Source organism: Theropithecus gelada, chromosome 4 (assembly GCF_003255815.1).
Source record: "Theropithecus gelada isolate Dixy chromosome 4, Tgel_1.0, whole genome shotgun sequence".
NCBI lineage: Eukaryota > Metazoa > Chordata > Mammalia > Primates > Cercopithecidae > Theropithecus > Theropithecus gelada.
In genome coordinates, this window is record NC_037671.1 from 123067770 (window position 1) to 123087235 (window position 19466).

The following is a 19466-nucleotide window of genomic DNA, read 5'->3' on the forward strand; positions in this document are numbered from 1 at the left end:
CATGCTGAACACCTGCACCTGTCCAACCAACCAAGCAAGCATCATCTATCCAAACTCATCCACCCACGCATTCAGAGCTGGTAGCTCTCACAAACTCAGGAGGAACGCCTGTCCTCGTTGTCTGAACCGGCGGACGGTACAGAGGACAAGGACAAGGCAGTCAATGAGTCAGTGTGAAGATGCCTTGCCCTGCAGGGAGGGGATAGTCTCCCTGAGATGGAACCCAGGGAGGGCCAACTGGAGAGAATGGTGAGAAAACACGGCCTCGCTCAGGAGGGAAATGTAAACAGGACTTGATGGGTTAGGAAGCTGCTTGGCGAAGGGATGGTGGGTGGGCAGGCCTGGGCATGGGAGGGGCACCGTCATGGCTGAGTCCATGCTGACGGCTTGTGATGCTGGTCAGTCGTGCTAGATGGAGTTGCATGACGGAAGATCCATGCTTTGGAATTGGAAACCATGAGACGTATGGACAGATTGTAAGAGGGGCTCTTCCTCAGGCCTGGAGCTGGGCCCATCTGGACCGTCCACACAGATGGTAAAAATAAACTCATAGACCCCAGTCAGGTCTGATTGGAGCTTCCTTGAGCACAGGAAATACAGGAGGTGCCCGAGAGCAGGGAGTTCCTTCAGGTTCCTTTCTGTGTCTCGCGTGGAGCCCAGGAAAGCAGAAATCCACCAGCTCAGGAAAGCGTTGCAGGAAGGACCCAGGAACACCTGCCCTCCAGGTGATGATGACCCTTGGGGAGCTGGTTCTGGCTCCAAGCCTGGCTCTGGGGCCTGCAGGACCTGCTTCTCAGCCTGTGCTGTGCCTCCCTCCTGCTCCTACCCAAGCCACACAGACTGACTTTACCTCCCCTGTGTCTGAGCCCGAGACCGCCAGGCATATGAGAGCTTCCTCCGGGCAGGACTCAGTGGGTTTCAGTTTTACGGTTTGAAAAAGAGGAGGATATTCCGAGAGGCTTTTCTTTCAGCAGGGAGGCACTGGAGCGACTGGGCAGATGACAGAAATGAGGAGGTGGGGAGGGGGCCAGGGTCGCAGGAGGGCGGGACCTTCAACCAACAATGGCAGGGTGGGGAAGGGGCAGTGTCTGGGCCAAGCTGCAGAAGGAAGAGGAGATGCCTCACCCTCTCCATAGACACTGGAGGGAGAAGGAGCTCCTGGGAGATTTGTGGGGTTCGGAGAATGAGGGTGATCGCACCTGAAAGACTGAGGAGCCCCAAAGGTGTGGAGTGGGTGAGGTAGGGTCAAAGAGGCCTGAACCCAGAGTCAGGGGTGAAATCGCCTTGGAGAAAACGAGAGGAGGGCGAAGGCAGAGTGTTCCGGCACCATCAGATGGTCTGCACCCGTACTCTTGAAGTGGAGATAACCAATTACAAGTGACACGAATGGACATGATTTCCCACCGTTTCTCCAAGAATGCTCACCTGGAGAGGTGCAAAAACAGTGGGAAGGGGTATGGGGTTCACTCAGTGTTGGACTTTGCCCAACAGGGCTCACGGAGAATGCCGTGATCCAGTGAGGACTCCTGATAAGCTGCGGGCAGCAGCCCGAGTGGGAGGAAGTCCGGGTGGCGTGGCGGGCACACAGAAGGCAACTCACTGCCCATGGTCTATGTGTTCATGAAACTGGAGGGTCATCTCTTAGGGCGGCTGATGTCTATGTGTTCGTGAAACTGGAGGGTCATCTCTTAGGGCAGCTGATTTGGAAGGAGCAGGAGCTTGGGGTGAGATGCACAGATTGGTGTCCTTGGAGGTGAGCTGTCTGTGGGGATGCCAGATCTTGGGGTGCCTTTGGGAGAGGAGGACTCAAGCTGAGTGGAAAACTATTCACATAAATAAGATGAAATACTGCAGAAATAACCAAGAATGACACAGGCATTGGGTGGAGAGGGAAGTTGTGAGCCAGATGCTGAAATAGCCAGGAACGTGAGCACGTGCCCAGGAAGGCATGGATGCTGGCAAACGGGGGAGACTGAGGCAGGGCCAGACCCCCTGGGGTTCCTTGCAGGGAGGCTGGGGTTGGGGAGGGAAGAGGCATTGAGGAACAAGAGCTACACTGAACCTTCCACTTCAGCCAGGTTCCCTGCAGTCCTCAGACAGGCATTCATGGTCTCAGTCTCCAGGCAAGAGACTGGAATTCAGAAAACCTAAATAATTTGCCCAAGATCACAAACTAGTAGAGCGTGCCATGAAGTTAAACACCCGCTCCCAAATCAATCTAAACCTGCACAACTTCTCCTACCTTCTTTTAAAACTGGCATTATTTCTTCCTGTATTCATTTATCAACACTCAGTGCACCTGGCCGGGGCCCTTGTGTTTGCTGGTCACATACTAGAAATAGAGAAAATGTCTCAGAGAAGAAGATTGAATGGGTACAAAGGGAAAGAAAGGCCAGGACTGTCTCCCGTGTCCTTTGCACAAGCAGAAACGCTGGCAGACAGACCTTGGGAGGAACTACAGGAGCGACCAGGGAAATATGACGGCCGGGGCCACCTCGCTGTGAGCACATGTGCGTCTGACTTCTAAGAGAAAAATCCCAAAAAGGAACCTGCTTTAATTGATTGGAAGTGCATCTGATTTATAATTAATTGATTGGAAGTGCATCTGATTTATAATCAAAAAAGGAACACTTTGGGCTCACTGCCAGATGATATGAATCTCCGGGGCTTTTCAGCATCCTAAAGGTAACCAGCTGGGATTGCTAGAAGGTCTTCCTATCCAAGTTGTACATAAGTGAATGATTTTCCTTTTTAATTGTCAATCTGCATTTCATCAACAAGATAGAACACAGCCTGTAAGCCTTACTCTGCAAAATAGCAAGCTTTGTAAGACTTGTGGATGTTTAGTATTTAACAAAAAAATAAGTTCTACATTTTTTTTTTCAGGCACAAAAGTCCAAAGAACTTAAAAAATAGTATGCTTAATGCAATTTATTGAATGACATTTCCATGTCACCATCTGAATATGAAAAATAGAAATCTTAGAAGAAGAAGAGTTTTTATTAACTAACAGATATAATTAAAGACAATGGAAATAAGTGTATTAAGAAGAAAATATATTCATTTAATTATAAAGAAGATCTTCATTTGATGTCTACTGTGAGGTCTGGACAATCCTTTGTTGAATCCAAGGTTTTTGAAATAGTGGCCACCACGACTTCATTTAATGAAATAATTAATACTGGTCAAAAATATAACCTATGGTATCTAGAAGAATACACTTTCTAAATATTGTCATGTGTATTCTCAAAAGAAGAAAAAGCTGGTAAAACAGTGATGTGTTTATTCACATCAAACCTTCAAGCAAAGAAATTCTCAGCAGTCCCTATGGATCAATCGTGCTTACAGCTCAGCTCTACCAACACACTGCAAACAACTTAGACTCACGTGAGCAAACAAAAACAGCAAGTTCTAGGAATGGTTGATTTTTTCTAGGAATGGTATGAAACAAAGGTGCTGTTGTTCAAACTCTGGGTGAAGGAATAATCCAAGTGGCTGACAAACGTGGACGCTGTTTCTGAGGTCAGAGTGGGGAATCTGTGACAGTGAGAAAATAATCTTCCAAGTGTTAAGAGCTGAGGTTCACAGTGGTAAGCCGTCCACTGCTTCTCCCTGCTGGGCCAAAAAGTTAGCAACTTTGAAAAGTTTCCTCTCTGAAGTTTCCATGATCTTCTGTTGTTGTTGTTGTTGTTATTATTATCTTGCCTGGGACATGTCTTGATAATGGTAATTAATGGCAGGACATAACTTATTTCTCAATATGCCATTTAATAGACACATTTTCTAAGCAAATATTTGGAAAAGTCAAAAATAATGGTCACTAAGTCTAGGGGTTGAGGGAAGAGACGAAGTGACACACATTCTCTTATAACAAAACCTATTTATTATTTAACATCTTTGTAGAATATACGGAGGTTATTGTCATCCGTCCATTCAAACAGTGCTTTTGAGTGGCTTTTTCACGTGATTATGAGGTGCTGTGGGGAATAGAAAATGCTTAAGTCGTAGGCTCTGCATTAAGGACCTTGTGACATATGTGTGCATGCTTGGGAAGGATTTCCTCCCCAGAAGTGCAGTTTTCTCGTTCATTCCAAATTAAACAATGGCAAGAATCTTGGAACTCCCCCTCCTTACGAGTTGGAATATCAGAATCGACACGTTCTGCTTTTACATTTTTCCTCTTTCCCAAACTGGAGAAGGCATTTAATGAAGGGCTCAGTGTGTAGCCCAGGGTGGGAATGTCTGGAAGGGTCTGAAGAAGCTGTTTAGATGCAAGGTTCGGGGAAGTCAGTCTTGGGTGCATGCATGCTCCAGGTCACACCTGTCCGCTTGGAGAAGCCAGAACTGACCACTGTTTCCTTCTCACATTAAAAAAACAATCTAACTACCAAGTCAACCTCCTCACCCCATCTGAAAACACATTTAACAGGCGAAGGCAGGAGAATCCTTTGAACCTGGGAGGCAGAAGTTGCAGTGAGCTGAGATGGCGCCACTGCACTCCAGCCTGGGCAATAGAACAAGACACCGTCTCAAAAAAAAAAATTACATATTTTATTTTACTTTAAAAAATCAATTTCTTTTATTATAACAGGGTTCAGTTAATAAAATTACTTACCAAATTAAAAAGACCATTTTCTTAGATGAAAGAGCAAGTGAGTTGACATATTTTAAATAATAAAACTGACATCTATTACAATGCTCAGAGAATCATGAATATGGGAATTTGAACTCAAACATTCAGAGCCTTACCTCAGGTCACACTTTCAACATCTCTAGAAGCAATAAAAAGACACCTTTCCTGTCAACCACAGTAGCCGCAGGAGATTGAAAAGGCAATGTGAGAGCAGGCTGGTGGAGACCATAAAAATTCCAGCGTTTGCAACAAAGACACAATCTTTGTACTGAGCATGATTCCAACTTCAACATAAGGAAGCAAAATGTTTTTTCCTGAAGTTAAACATGAATAACAAGATATATCAAACTTTTTTCCATGTAACACACACGAATTGAATTAACTTTGAATCAACTTTGTCAGTACTTACTTAGTAAGCATTCAGATGTCCAAGGAAAGTAAATAGAAAACAAGGCATTTACTCTGTATAAAAGCTGGAATAAAAATCATTAGGTGTAAATGTACCATTAAGCCTGAGCCACTGGCACCTGTGGCTCGCGTTGCCCACAGCCTGCCAATAACCGCGGTCCCTCCTCCGCCTGGCTTACAGAACTCCCGTTCTTTCCTGGGCAGCAAATGTCCAGTTAAAACCCTGAAGCCAGAGACGCCAAGAAGAGACGTCGGTGGCCAGTGAAATTCAGCAGACTTCCACTAGATGGGACAGGGGAAAACTAAAATCCTGAAATCTGCCACATTCTGCTTCCTGCCCTTGCTCTCCACCCTGGGTCCTGTCTGGTCAGACGCATAAAGACACAGGAGCCCTCTGGGCCGCGTGAGGAGGAAGTGGAGGCACCAGGGCGGAGGGGTCAAGCCTCCTTCCATAGAGGCGGAGGGAACGGACTGCAGGGGCGAAACCTCTCTCCACAGAAGCGGAGGGACCCGGATGCAGGGGCGAAGCCTCCCCCGTGGATGGGAAGGAGAGGAGGGACCCGGATGCAGGAGCGAAGCCTCTCCCCAGGGATGCAGGATGGGGAGGAGGGACAGGGATGCAGGGGCGAAGCCTCCCCCGCAGGGATGCAGGACGGAGAGGAGGGACCAGGGCACAGGGGCGAAGCCTCCCTCCCAGGGTTGCAGGACGGAGAGGAGGGACAGGGATGCAGGGGCGAAGCCTCCCCCCAAGGACGCAGGATGGAGAGGAGGGACCGGGATGCGGGGCAAAGCCTCCCTGCAGGGATGCAGGACGGAGAGGAGGGACCAGGGCACAGGGGCAGCGCTGCTGGCTGCATCAGCACACAGGTTCGATTTCTGCCTGTCCTCTTGTTAACTGAGAAAAATAACTCGTGGACTTAGGCCGCTGGGATTTGGTTTTCCATTTTTCTATTTCTTGTAAGCGAAGTCAATTGCTAACGCTTCTGAGGAGTCAGCATAAAATTCCCCTATCACCTTTGGAGGGTTTCCTTCTGTAGGTGGTTAAGACCTGCCATTTCAGCCTGATGTGTATTGCTCAGGTGTGTGGATTCGGCTTTCCTCGTCCTTTGTTCTCTTTCAAGAGGAAAACTCAGAATCATTTGATACAAAATGGTTCTGACACCCACATTTGAGTTCCTGATGGCCTTTGTTGAGTGCCTGTTTCACATCAGGCTCTACACCTACAATCTCCTGTTCCATGTACAGTAACTCTGAGGGGGAGATTTCAAAGAACTGTTTTCTGGTCCGGGGCTGAAATTGAGGAGGCTGGGATCCTACGGCCTGCAGGTCGTGCGCCTGGTAAGCTGGGAGGCCCCTGTTCCATCTGCGTTTAACCCCCATATCTGTGACTTCCCACAGCCTGACACTGCGCCGGCGTGCACGCCCTTCCTCAGCCTTTCCACTTTGTCAGAAGGAGGTTCAGCAGACAAGCGTGTGTAGACGGGAGTTTGAGTGGTGAGATTTCATTACTGTGAGGAGTGTTCTGCCTCCACTCCCTGCCACAGCCTGGTGACTTGTTCTGACCCACGTGACAGACTTTGGCCAGCAGATATTAGCAGACAGGTCACAGCTGAGGCTTGAAACGTGCTTGTGCAGTCCCACTGACTTTCTTGCATTTCAGCCGCAGCCGAGCAAGAACCTGTCCCTCATGACCCATGAGTCCCAGAGTCCCAGAAGGATGAGACTCCAGCCCACCTGTGCCCATCCTGACGCACAGAGCCAGTTCAGCAGAGCCCAGACTACCATACTAGACCCATACTAGACTGACCAACCTCGACAACGCACAGGGATAAAGACAAAGGTAAACGAGCATTGTATAATATTCATACTGTCTTTTTTTTTTTGAGACAGAGCCTCACTCTATCCCCCAGACTGGAGCACAGTGGCATGACCTTGGCTCACAGCAACCTCCACCTCCCGGGTTCAAGTTGTTGGGAGCAGGCGCCCCAAAATCTGGTCATAAACTGGCCCCAAAACTGGCCATAAACAAAATCTCTGCAGCACTGTCACGTGTTTGTGATGGCCATGACGCCCAGGCTGGAAGGCTGTGGGTTTACGGGAATGAGGGCAAGGAACACCTGGCCCGCTCAGGCATTCTTAAGCCTTGATCTGCCCCTCCCCCACACTCCACATTAAGGGCATTCTTAAGCCACAAACAATAGCACCAGCGATCTGTGCCTTAGGGACATGCTCCCGCTGCAGTTAACTAGCCCAACCTATTCCTTTAATTCAGCCCATCCCTTCGTTTCCCATAAGGGATACTTTTAGTTAATTGTATACCTATAGAAATAATGCTAATGACTGGCTTGCTGTTAATAAATACGTGGGTAAATCTCTGTTGGAGCTCTCAGTTCTGAAGGTTGTGAGACTCCTGATTTCCCACTTCACACCTCTATATTTCTGTGTGTGTGTCTTTAATTCGTCTAGTGCCACTGGGTTAGGGTCTCCCTGACCAAGCTGGTCTCGGCACAAGTGATTCTCATGCCTTAGTTTCCCGAGTAACTGGGATTACAGGCACCTGTCACCATGCCTGGCTAATGTTTTGTATTTTTAGTAGAGACAGGCTTTCACCATGTTGGCCAGACTGGTCTTGAACTACTGACGTCAGGTGATCCATCTGCCTCGGCCTCCCAAAGTGCTGGGATTGCAGGCATGAGCCACCACACCCAGCCCATATTGTCTTTCTTGAGTAGCTTTGTTGTTTGCACGACTTGATTGTCCAATTGGCAGCTTATGATGTCAGTCATTTCTGTACATTGATTCCAAAAAAAAAGCTGAAAACATTCACCTAGATCATTCAAAAAATTTCTGGTGTGGCAATGATGGGCATGATTTATGAGTTGGTCCATATGCTTCTAAAATAAATCTCCAACCAAGATATTTTTGACAAAAATACAGGAAAGCCTTTTCAGACATAACGAGGAGAGTGGGGGATGGTTTGGGGAGGGAGGCATCTTTCGCTAGAAACAGGCACATGGCCCAGGTAAGAGAAACAGATTTCTGGTTTGGATTTGCAATCTTAATATTTTGCAATAAGAACCAGCTGCACTGGCTCCATGCCTCCCCACTCCCTTTCCCTTCCTGTCTTTTTCAAGCTCTTTCAGTCTTCTTGAATACTTCATCCTCTCCTACCTACTCCAAATCCCAGTTTAAGCCCCACCTCCGCTAGCAGCTTTCTCTGACAACAGTCGTCTCCTAATGCCCTTCACAGTATTGTCTTTACTGCACAATTGATCATCGCCAATGCTAAGACAGAGTTTTACAAAGATCACTTTTTTTCTGAAGAGAAAGAAAATTGTGTATGGGGTTGGGGTGGACTGGGTGAATTTACCAGGACCAGGAGGCAGTAAGGAATCCTGGAGGAAGTGTGTCCAGTTAAGATGCTACCACAACAGTCCAAGGAAAAGACGAGGGCCTAAGCAAGGCAGGGATGCAGGTGTGGGGGAGGAGGACACAGGATGCTGTGTGGGGTGTGGAGTGTGGGGGAGAGGATGCAGGGTGTGGGGGAGGGGAACGTGGGGTGTGGGGGAGGGAGACCTGGGTGTAGGGGGGCGGGGTGTGGGGGAGAGGAATGCGAGGTGCAGGGGAGGGGGACAGGAGGTGTGGGGGAGGGGAATGTGAGGTGTGGGGGAGGGGAATGTGAGGTGTAGGGGAGGGGCAGATCAAGGCATCCTCAGGCTTCTAGTTGTGTTAACTTGGAGAAAAGCACCAGCTTTTTTTTTTTTTTTTTTTTTTTGAGACTGAGTCTCATTCTATTGCCCAGGCTGGACTGCAATGGCATGATCTCAGGTCACTGACAATCTCTCCCTCGCAGGTTCAAGCGATTCTCCTGCCTCAGCCTCCCAAGTAGCTGGGATTGCAGGCACCTGCCACCATGTCCAGCTAATTTTTGTATTTTCAGTAGAGATGGGGTTTCACCAGATTGGCCAGGCTGGTCTCAAACTCCTGACCTCAAATGATACACCCGCCTCAGGCTCTCAAAGTGCTGGGAATACAGGCATGAGCCACTGTGCCCAGCCACCAGCTTTAATCAAAATAAGGCACTCTTTTTGTTTCTTCTGAAGTTTCCTATAGCACTGGGTGACGTCAGCAGCACTGGCCAGTGTGGAGTTCAGACTCACGGAAAGATGACCTTCCACACGGTCAGGGCAAACACGTGTACGTGGCACACCTGGGGTGCAGGTTCTAAGCACTTTGCATACATTAACAACTCACATAATTCTCTTCCCATGTGTGACAGGAGGAGGCTCATGCATGCCACCAGCATCCCCGCATCCCAGGGGGGAACTGAGGGGTCATGTCTAAAGTCACACCCCACTCAGGGACACAGCCAGGATTCCAATTCTTTCTGCCCAGAGCCCTCATCTTTCCCTCCCTTACAGTGGACACCTGTACAATTAAGCAATTATCAAAATCTGCATTTAGTTGGAAAAAAAAAAAGACTAACATAGTTTTAATAGCATACTTTATTTTAATCTAAGAAAAATGATTAAATTCAAAGGTCAGAAATACAAAAGATTATCCAAAAAGTTTAGGATCATAACTGTTTCTTAAACAACATTGGCATGTACTTGAGCTGGTTCTGTGGCTCCAAAGGCTTGATTTTTACCTTGCACAGTTTAAATAAGGAAGAAGCCTTATGCGATGCTCCACAAGCATCCGAACCTCACAAACGTCATTCTACAAGGCACGTCTCAGGGGATTTGGGGCCTCGAAGATGTTTCTCCAACCAACAGTCTGAGCCGAGATAGAATCACATTGAAGTTTCCGCTCTCAGACTGTCCTCCAAACGGTTCCTTGCAGACAGAGGGCGCCCTGAGCTCCGGGCCCAGGCCTGAGCGGGGCAGCTGGCTGTGCACGCAGGCCAGTTCCGTTGGTCACCGTGTGGGCATTCCACTCCTATCCTTCTCTGCCAGTACCACTCAGATGACTTTCCCATTGGCAAGTTCTCGTACCCTTGATGCGTTCAGAAAAGCAGAAAGGAACCGCTTTTCTGTGGGGACGCGCAGGCACTTCTCCCCGGCTGCCAACACCAGCCCAGGGGGCACCATGGATCTGGCTGTGCCTTCAGTAAGGAGACTGCTCATAATTGGTTCAGGTGAAGACTTTAGTGGACCAGGTAGGAGGATCGTGTAGGAGAAAAACCAAGCAGACAAGCCTGTTAGCCAGCTCGGTCACACCGTGGCTGGCCTTGGCCTTACATTTTGGAAGGATAGGCCCCTCCTAGGCAGCCTCCCACCATCAGGACGACTCTCCAGGACTCGCTCGAGCCCCAGGGCAAAACTCAAACAGAAGCTTCAAATGGAAAAGCAAACATCCTTTGAGCCAAAGTATCACACCAAAGACAGTTTGGAAATAGTACTTCCTCCAGGGGAACTACCTGTACTTAACTGAATAGCTTTAGTGGTTGCCTGACGAGCAAGATCTCTGGAAAGCAAAACAAGACAAACTAACAGAAAACCCCAAGAAACAAACCACCCCCTGCATGTTAACTGCCTGAAGGGTCAACCGTACATCACAGCCTTCCACGGAAATGTGGAGCTTCCAACATGATTCCACAATGCTGTAAGCACAGCCGTCTGGAAGTGACTGCAGGGGTTAGGGAAAGCCATAGGATTGCAACCAGAGTGCCTAGAGCTCTACTGTTAACATGTGGAAGGCAAAGAAATTAAGCCTAAATGCATTCAAATACATCTCCACCACATACAGATTTCCAAGGTCAAAGGAGGACACATACATTGTATGTGATTAATTTTCTGAAGCCAGCTCTCCATTTTCACAGATTAAAACAGTCTGTTTAAATATCTCATTTCTACAAAGTGAATTTACATTTAAAGTACAAAGTGCAAATACTATGTGTTTCTGTTTTTGTTTTCTTAATTGCTCGTTGGTGAGGGAATTTCCCACGTGTCTAGGAACTGCCTTCGCTGTGTGAGCCATTTATCCTTGTTTCCTTGGCTGAAAAGAAAAGACAAAAAAGAGACATTATATTCAGAGGTGTGTGTCACTCATCTGAGAAGACTAAGTGGCTTCCGGGAATGAACTGAACCAAAGAGGGCTGGGCAGGTCGTGTGAGGTGTAAGGATGAATGAGAAACGACGAAGACATTTTGGACACTGGTAACTTTTTAAACGCTTTCCTTCCTTGACATGATAGAAATATTGGGAAAAATATATCATTTCAAAAAAGTAACATCCACTGTAAATATTTTAAGTACTAAATACATTAAATGTTTTCCAGAATGTCTTATCTTGATTATGCAAAAATAATTTTAATAATATAACTTATGCCTCAAATTTGATAAAGGCATAGTTGATTCTTAATTTTCCTTTTTATCTCTTTTGTTCACTATTTTACCTCTTTAAGAAGAAATCCAACTTAAAAAGTTTGCTGATTATAATGATAAACAATGGTAACTCAGCACCTTGACTTTCAATTAAAAGTAATTTAGAATGAAAAAGAAAAGTAATATACAGTCTCCTAGACTCAGTTTTCCAAGAGGGCCAGTTCTTACAGATGTTGATCTATTCTTCTGTTTTATTATTTAAATAATTAAATTTTAAAGTTTAGGAGGTTTCTGGGTTGGCTTTTATTCCCCTTGATAAAGATCTGAAGAGGTGAGAAGACAAACCCATCTCCTACACTAAACTTGAGGTTTAAATTCGTTGTGCATAAAGACAACCCGTCAAAGTATTTTACCAGTCATTAAAGATGGCCAGGATTGCTGGAGGAGAAGGTGGACTAGCATCTTAACTTATTTAATAACAGCTCTGACTACTCTAGAGTTGCAGTGGAAGCTGAAGAGATCAGGAAATAGCTCCTTTGGATTCCACGTTAGCATCATGCATCCTCCTGTGATCCCTTCTTTTGATAGTTCCTGTCTGGGTCATGCATATAGGGACACCCTGGCTGGCTGGCACTATGTTATTCTTTGAGATGCTTCAAAGAAACGTGGTGACCTTCAATGGCCACGGCCAGTAGGAGCCGCAACTGGCTTGCCCGTTAGGATCAATCCCAGTATCGTAGTTTGCAGAAATAGCCACAAAATGAAAGGCATGGAGGTCCGTGCGTCCACTCAGGCACTAGAAAAGGAGGGGAAACTGCTTCCGTTTCTCTCTTCGGAAAAAAAGAGCTGAAGCAGGAGGCGTGTGCTTTGAACTGAGTTCATTTAAGATGCATGGAGCGCATGAGTACAGTGATTGCCGTTCTCGAATGAAAACAACTTCTGGAGGTCTTGGCACTCAGGGAGGGTAATTACTTTCAGACCAGCCCTGTTTTAAAGTGTAAGTGATTTGCGGTGAGATTTAAAGTTAAAACCATAAACATTTGCTAAACAAAGGAAAACGTATCACACATCTTTCCTCATGAAATGGTTTTAAATTACATCCAAGGTGTGTGCTGGCTGCCTCCACTTAAACCCACAACAAATATAGGGGCTTGCCTTAGGAAATGTCAACCTGACATCAAACAGGTGCAGGCAAAATAAATCACAAATTGACTCGTGGTAGCAAAGAAGTGAGGATTTTGCCCTGGCTTTGAAGGAGAGAGACATGAACCCACTCATGTTTATCGTCTGGAAAATGTTCTTGACATGGGATAGGTTGTGGCTTTGGGTGCTGGAAGACACCATCATCGCATCCTTTACTTGCAAATTGAGAGGCAGAACCACAAACACACACACATGTTTGTGAACACACAGCAGGAGCCTAAAGTCCCTTTTGGAGCCCAATGCTTCTCTTGCTGGGACCCCAAAAAGAAACAAATTCACCCATGTATAAAGGATGCCTCCTGTTCCTGCAACCTCCCTGATAAAATGCAATAACCAAATTACAAACACTCAGACAACTGCTTGAAAAAATTCAGCCAGGCACAGTGGCTCACACCTGTAATCCCAGGTGGACTGCTTGAGCCTATGAGTTCGAGACTAGCCTGGGCAACATGGCAAAACTCCTTCTCTTAAAAAAAAAAAAAAAAAAAAAAAAAAATCTACCAAACAAGGGAACTCAGAAATTTTTCTTAATAATTGAAAGTTCAAATAATAAACTTTTTCAATCAACAAGTTGGTGATTTTGGATAGAATTCTGTAAGACTGCTTTAGTCCCCACAGGGTGTAGACAGTAAGCTTGCCTCCCTTGAATTATTTCTTTTCTTGGAAGGTACTGGCCATTGCAAATCTACATAACTCTGAATTGTTATTGTTTATAATTTAAAAAGGAAATGGTTAAGAGTAAAATATAAACATACTTACCTGTCTATTAGACGTACTTTCAGCATTACCTCTGGGGGCTGGCAGGAAAAAAATATATATTATTAAAAATCAGAGACTCATTATTTAATGAAAGGTTCAACATAATTTCAGGAAGGAGTCCACATTACTTTAGGAAGGCGTTATCAATCGGCAAACTCATTTACATGAAAAACAAACGCATACAGTCATTCCTCAGCATCCAGAAGGGATTGGCTCCAGGACTCCCGCAAACCCAAATCCTCCAATTCTCAAGTTTCTTATAGAGTATCATGTAATATTTTAATACAATATAAACACATCCTCCTATGTACTTTAAATAATCGACAGACTACTTATAATGCTTAGTGCAATGTTAACACTGTGTAAATAGTTGCTATAATACATTGTTTTTTATTTGTATCTTTTTTTGTTCTCTGAGAATTTTTGATGCAAGTTTGCTTGAATCCACAGATGAGCTAACTATATATGCATTGAACATAAATTATGAGTAGTGGATTATGAAAGTTACTATGTAAGTACTTTCTAACAACACAGATTCTCTAGTCCAGCCTTAGAAGAATGTTTTACTTTACCCCAAACTCTAAGGTAAATCCACCTTCTCTGGAGAACTGAATTCTGGATGTTTCTCAACCTTTCCCCAGAAGGAGGGGGTTCACGTCCCTGGGGTGCTGGGACCGAAGCCATCAGCAATGCCCCAACTAGGGCTCTCTGAAGTCTTTTGCTTCTATATTAAAACCCGGAGAAATGCAAGTGTTTGGCTCAAAATAGTTTTTTCCAAAGCTTCGAGTAGAGTCAAAGCCGGAGGGAGCTGTGCTGTCTGTCTCCTGGCTTCACCGCCCCTGCACAGCGGAGCTTCCCGGGAAAGTCTCCTTCCTGCCCTCAGCTCAGCTTCCACACCTGCGTCTCCATGGAAACCTCTGGGACGCCCCCCAGGGGCTTCAGCATCCTCAACCCTTTCCCACTTTCACCCACTCACCAGTGGGCTCAGTTGGTCTCAGGATTTTAAATACTCTATTTCCTGACAGCTCCAAGGATACAAATTGCTGTAATCTTCAGCATGGACCTCTTTCTCTCCTCAGTCCAGATTATCAGATCCAACTTCGTTATCCATGTGGATTTTCATTCAATAGGCAGCCCAAAAGAGACAGGACCCAGCTGGACTCATTATCTGCCCTTGCAAACCTACTTTCTGACGTATTCCATTCTCAGGACACAGTAACTCCATTCTTGAGCTGCTCAGGACAAACTTTTGGAGTCATGATCATGCCTCTCTTCTCCTACCTTTCTCATCTCATCTGGGAGCAAATGCCTCAGGCTCTACACCCAGAGTCTATCCAGAGTCCAACCCTCGAAGCACACGCTGTTCTGTGGCCAGAACCGCCCGCCTCTCCCACGTGGACCCGAGCAGACGCCTCACCACTCTCCTCCTTCAGACCTTCCCATCTGTTGTCTACACAAACATGGCAACCAGGGGTCCTCTATAACATTCCACCCATCCTTCCAACAGCCTCACTCAGAGAAGCAGCCAGGGGCTCCTGGGCTATACTGGAGGCGGGATGTGCTCTGCCCCGTCCACCCATCCTTCCAATAGCCTCACTCAGAGAAGCAGCCAGAGGCTCCTGGGCTATGCTGGAGGCGGGGTGTGCTCTGCCCTGTCCGCCCATGTGGCATCACATCACTCGGGATGCCTGTTCCTCTCCAGTGCCCAATTTCTCCCCACCTCTGGGGCTTGCTGGGCATGGCACTCCTGCCATCCTCTGCAGGCTGCACTCTACCCAACGACCCTTGGTTCTCCTCTGCTCCTCCGCTCCTCCAGTCTCCAGTCAATCTCACTTTGCAGGGCCTCCTCCCTGTCCCCATCTAACGTTCCAGCCCTCCTGACCCTCCCTTCTGCCTCCTCCACAAGTAACCCCTATCGTGCTGTGGGGTTTCCTATTTATCTGATGACTTGCTTCCACACCAAAGTGTAATCCAAAAAGGGACACACATTTCTGTGTGTTTACTGTTATTCTGTCAATGTCTACAGCAGAAAGCACTTGGTCAATAGTTTTCAAATGAATCAACAGATGAGGGAAGCATCCTTCTTTCCATATTCCTTGATTAACTGTTGATTTCTATCCACTCAATTAAAAACATGGAGTAAAGAGCAAAATTGTTCTATTTTCAAACTGTCTTCTCTTGCCATAAAGCAAGTAGAAACACGGTGTGAAAAGGTGCAGAACAAGCATATTAGGTAAATTGCAAAAACATTAAACAGTGGCTAAATCTATGATTTTTTTAAATAGCTGGTTTTAATGGTCTAAGTGCCCAAATGAATATTGCTGCTTATCTACTTGTCTTGACTGAAATGATTACTTTACAGGGAAAAAAAACAGGCTTTTCAGCCAACGGTTCAAATTTAAATACTATTAGAGTGATACTTTGAATCTATTCTGAGCCAATTTGGCCATTCAACAATTGCCAGTTTTTGTTGGATTGTTTGCTGATTAATAGAGTTCTTCCTGGGAGTTAGAAGTAGCTGTAAAGTTATAAACGGAAGTAGCTGTAGATTAAAGTTATAAAAAGAAGTTTTATAACTGTATAAGTTTTATAACTGGGCTATGCTGGAGGTGGGGTGTGCTCTACCCTGTCCACCCATCCTTCCAACGGTCTCACTCAGAGAAGTAGCCGAGGCTCCTGGGCTACGCTGGAGGCATATAAAAATCCTGGGATATGCTGGAGGTTATTAAAAAAAAGTTAATATTCTTTTTTTTTTTTTTTGCCGGGGAGGATGGGGTCTCACTCTGCCACCCAGACTGGAGTGTAATGGCACAATCTCGGCTCACTGCAACCTCCGACTCCTAGGTTCAAGCGATTCTCCTGCCTCAGCCTCCCGAATAGCTGGGATTACAGGCTCGCACCACCATGCCTAGCTAATTATTGTACTTTTAGTAGAGACGGGGTTTCACCATGTTGGCCAGAATGGTCTCAAACTTCTGACCTGGTGGCCTCGGCCTCCCAAAGTGCTGGGATTACAGGCGTGAGCCACTGCGCCTGGCTTATTTCTCATATTTTTTAGAATAAAAAGTGCGCTGTTCAGTAGTAAGCAAAAATACAGGAAACAAAAAAACTTAGTAGCAATGTGGATATTTAGAATGTTCTCGCTAATTTCTTCCCGGATCTTAAGGGTTTTCTGACTTTTTGCTATTACAAACTATACAGGGTAGAAAACATATGACTGATAATGAATTTTTTTAAGTCCGAAAAAAGAAAAATTCCGTAAGGAAAATGAAAGGGCTGCAAAATCAGCTAAATATGTATCCGAGACCACAATGTTCATTTTTGACCATGACCAAATTGCCTCTTTTGCCAAATTGCAGTTTATTTTGCTGGAAGCGATCATATGCTTTCTTCTTGATTACTAAGAAGACAATAAAACTGAGACATATCAGATTATTCAGAGGGATCTAAAGAAGATAATTCAAACTTCTGCAGCAACTTAAACTTTTCACCTCAGATGATGGCATCAGAAGAGATCACGTTGTACTCCACCATCCATCCATTCTTCCTTGCCAGGGTCTAAGCACTCCAGCCCATCCATGCCCCTTCCCTGCCCCACACTGTGGCTTGAGCCTTTGGAAGGTGGGAGTCTGAGAGGTTCCATCTCTGAGCATCCGCCTCCCCTGTGGCTGTGCGAGTGGCTCAGCCTCTCATGTTTCTCTGCCCCATCTCCCCAAGACCTGCGCTGACCTGTGCTGAACCTGCATTCCCACCCAGGGCAGCATGGTGGCAACCCACAGCCTTTATGCTATGTAAACCAGAAGGAAACGCTTGGGTCCTAAGCCATTGCGATTCTGTAGTCACTTGCGTGAAGCATGACCCATGGAAGGTCATGACTCATAAAGGTCACCTTCATTTCAGTCTACCAATATATGCAAGGAAAAAACATTTCCTCCCAGGGCTTTCTCCCAGAACTACTGAGAACTCCATGTATCCTTCAACATCAGGGTCCTGCTCAGCCTTAGCAGAGAGCAATGTGGACCTGTCCTAGAAGGAACTGACAACCTGTCCAAATCAGGATATGCGGCTCACAACAGTTGTCTGTATGCTGCTGCCACCTTCCAAAGAGACTGTCTAGGGGATTTAGCTTGCTCATGAGGGACTCATATCCTTGTATCAGAACCCAATCCATGGGCCAGTTCCTTGGAGAGTGGGTGTATTAACCATGACTTTCACTTCCTTTATCTAATGCTTTGACATCTAACCCTGCTTATGCTGAAGAGGCTGCCCTCTGAGTTAGCCCATCCCCAGAGACAGTGAGGAGCAGCCTTTCCTATTCAGGCCGGCCTACAACCTTCACTCTCACCCAGCCAACAACCTCCACCCTCACCCAGCCTATAATCTACAACCTCACCAACCCTATAACACCCACCCTCACTCAACCTACAATCTCTACCCTCACTCAACCTACAACCTCCACCCTCACCCAGCCAACAACCTCTATCCTCACCCAACCTACAACCTCCACCTTCACCCAACCTACAACCTCCACCCTCACCCAGACAACAACCAACACCCTCATCCAGCCTACAACCTCCACCCTCATTCAGGCTACAACCTCTGCCCTCACCCAGCCTACAACCTCCACCTTCACTGACCATACAACCTCCACCTCATCCATACTATAACCTCCACCCTCACCAAACCTACAACCTCCACCCTCACCCAACCTACAACCTCCACCCTCACCCAGACAACAACCAACACCCTCATCCAGCCTACAACCTCCACCCTCATTCAGGCTACAACCTCTGCCCTCACCCAGCCTACAACCTCCACCTTCACTGACCATACAACCTCCACCTCATCCATACTATAACCTCCACCCTCACCAAACCTACAACCTCCACCCTCACCCAACCTACAACCTCCACCCTCACCCAACCTACAATCTCTACCCTCATCCAAGCTAAACCTCCACCCTCACTCATATTATAACCTCCAACCTCAATCAGCAAACAAGCTTCACCCTCACCTAACCTACAACCTGCACCCTCACTCAACCTACAACCTCCACCCTCATCTAAGCTACAACCTTTACCCTCACCCAGTCTACAACCTCCACCCTCACTCACCATACAACCTCCACCTTCACCCATATTATAACCTGCACCCTCAACCAGCAAACAACCTTTACCCTCACCCAACCTCCAACCTCACCTAACCTACAACCTTTACCCCTACCCAACCTACAACCTCTACCCTCACCCATACTACAACCTCCACCCTCAACCAGCCAATAACCTCCACTCTCACCCAACCTACAACCTCCACCCTTACCCAACCTACAACCTCCTCCCTCACCCAGCCTATAACCTGGCCACCTCATTTACAGGCAAGCCTGCCTGGGAAATCATGATAAGGGCTCAGGCCCAGTCTCTCACTTCCTCTGTCTCTTGGCTGACCCTGGTGCCTCCCATGTGGCCTCCCACAGCACAGCATGGCCTCCTCTCCTTCGGATCTGTGAGTAACAAATTATCTTTTAATTGTCTCCTGATCTGTTTGCCAAATGACACCTCAAATTTCCTATCAATATACTATGTTTCAAAATAGTAGGACGCATAGATGAATGCCAGACATTTGCCCTAACAGACCTTGATCCAGCCCAGAACGCCAATGCTAGTGTTTACACACCACACACCTTACATACACACCACACACACACAAACCACCCCCCACACACAACATATACACACACACCCCATATTTATACACACACCACACACACATACCACACACACAGAGTCTGAGCTGTGTCCTGCAGGTGGTGCAGGATGCAGGGAGCTATGGGTTCCTCTGGAAGGGTAGCATAGGAGCCGGGCCTCCAGGAAACTATCTTCTTAACTGCTGTGAATCTATCTTGAAATCATTCGATTCCGAAATTTTCAAAATTCTGTCACCATAATCACAGCTCTGGGCCCAATTATTGCACTTGAAAACCCACCAATTGCTGGAACTCACCCACCCCCCTCACAAACTGGAATTCACCCACCCACCTCACAAACCAGAACTCACCCACCGCCCTCACAAACCGGAACTCACCCACTCCCCTCACAAACCGGAACTCATCCATTCCCCTCACAAACCGGAACTCATCCA

General features: G+C 46.6%; 1 protein-coding gene across 2 annotated transcripts in view; it reads right to left on the minus strand.

The window, feature by feature from the left end:
• Nucleotides 1-9528: 9528 nt before the first annotated feature.
• SMOC2 (SPARC related modular calcium binding 2) overlaps nt 9529-19466 on the minus strand; it is a 213262-nt gene continuing 203324 nt past the window's right edge. For both annotated transcript variants that reach the window (XM_025383441.1, XM_025383440.1), the window contains exons 12-13: nt 13329-13366; nt 9529-11038 (exon numbers count right to left, since the gene is read on the minus strand). In XM_025383441.1, the coding sequence (XP_025239226.1) occupies nt 11021-11038; nt 13329-13366 (56 nt within the window). In that variant the 3' untranslated portion in view covers nt 9529-11020. The remainder of the gene's footprint in view (nt 11039-13328; nt 13367-19466) is intronic.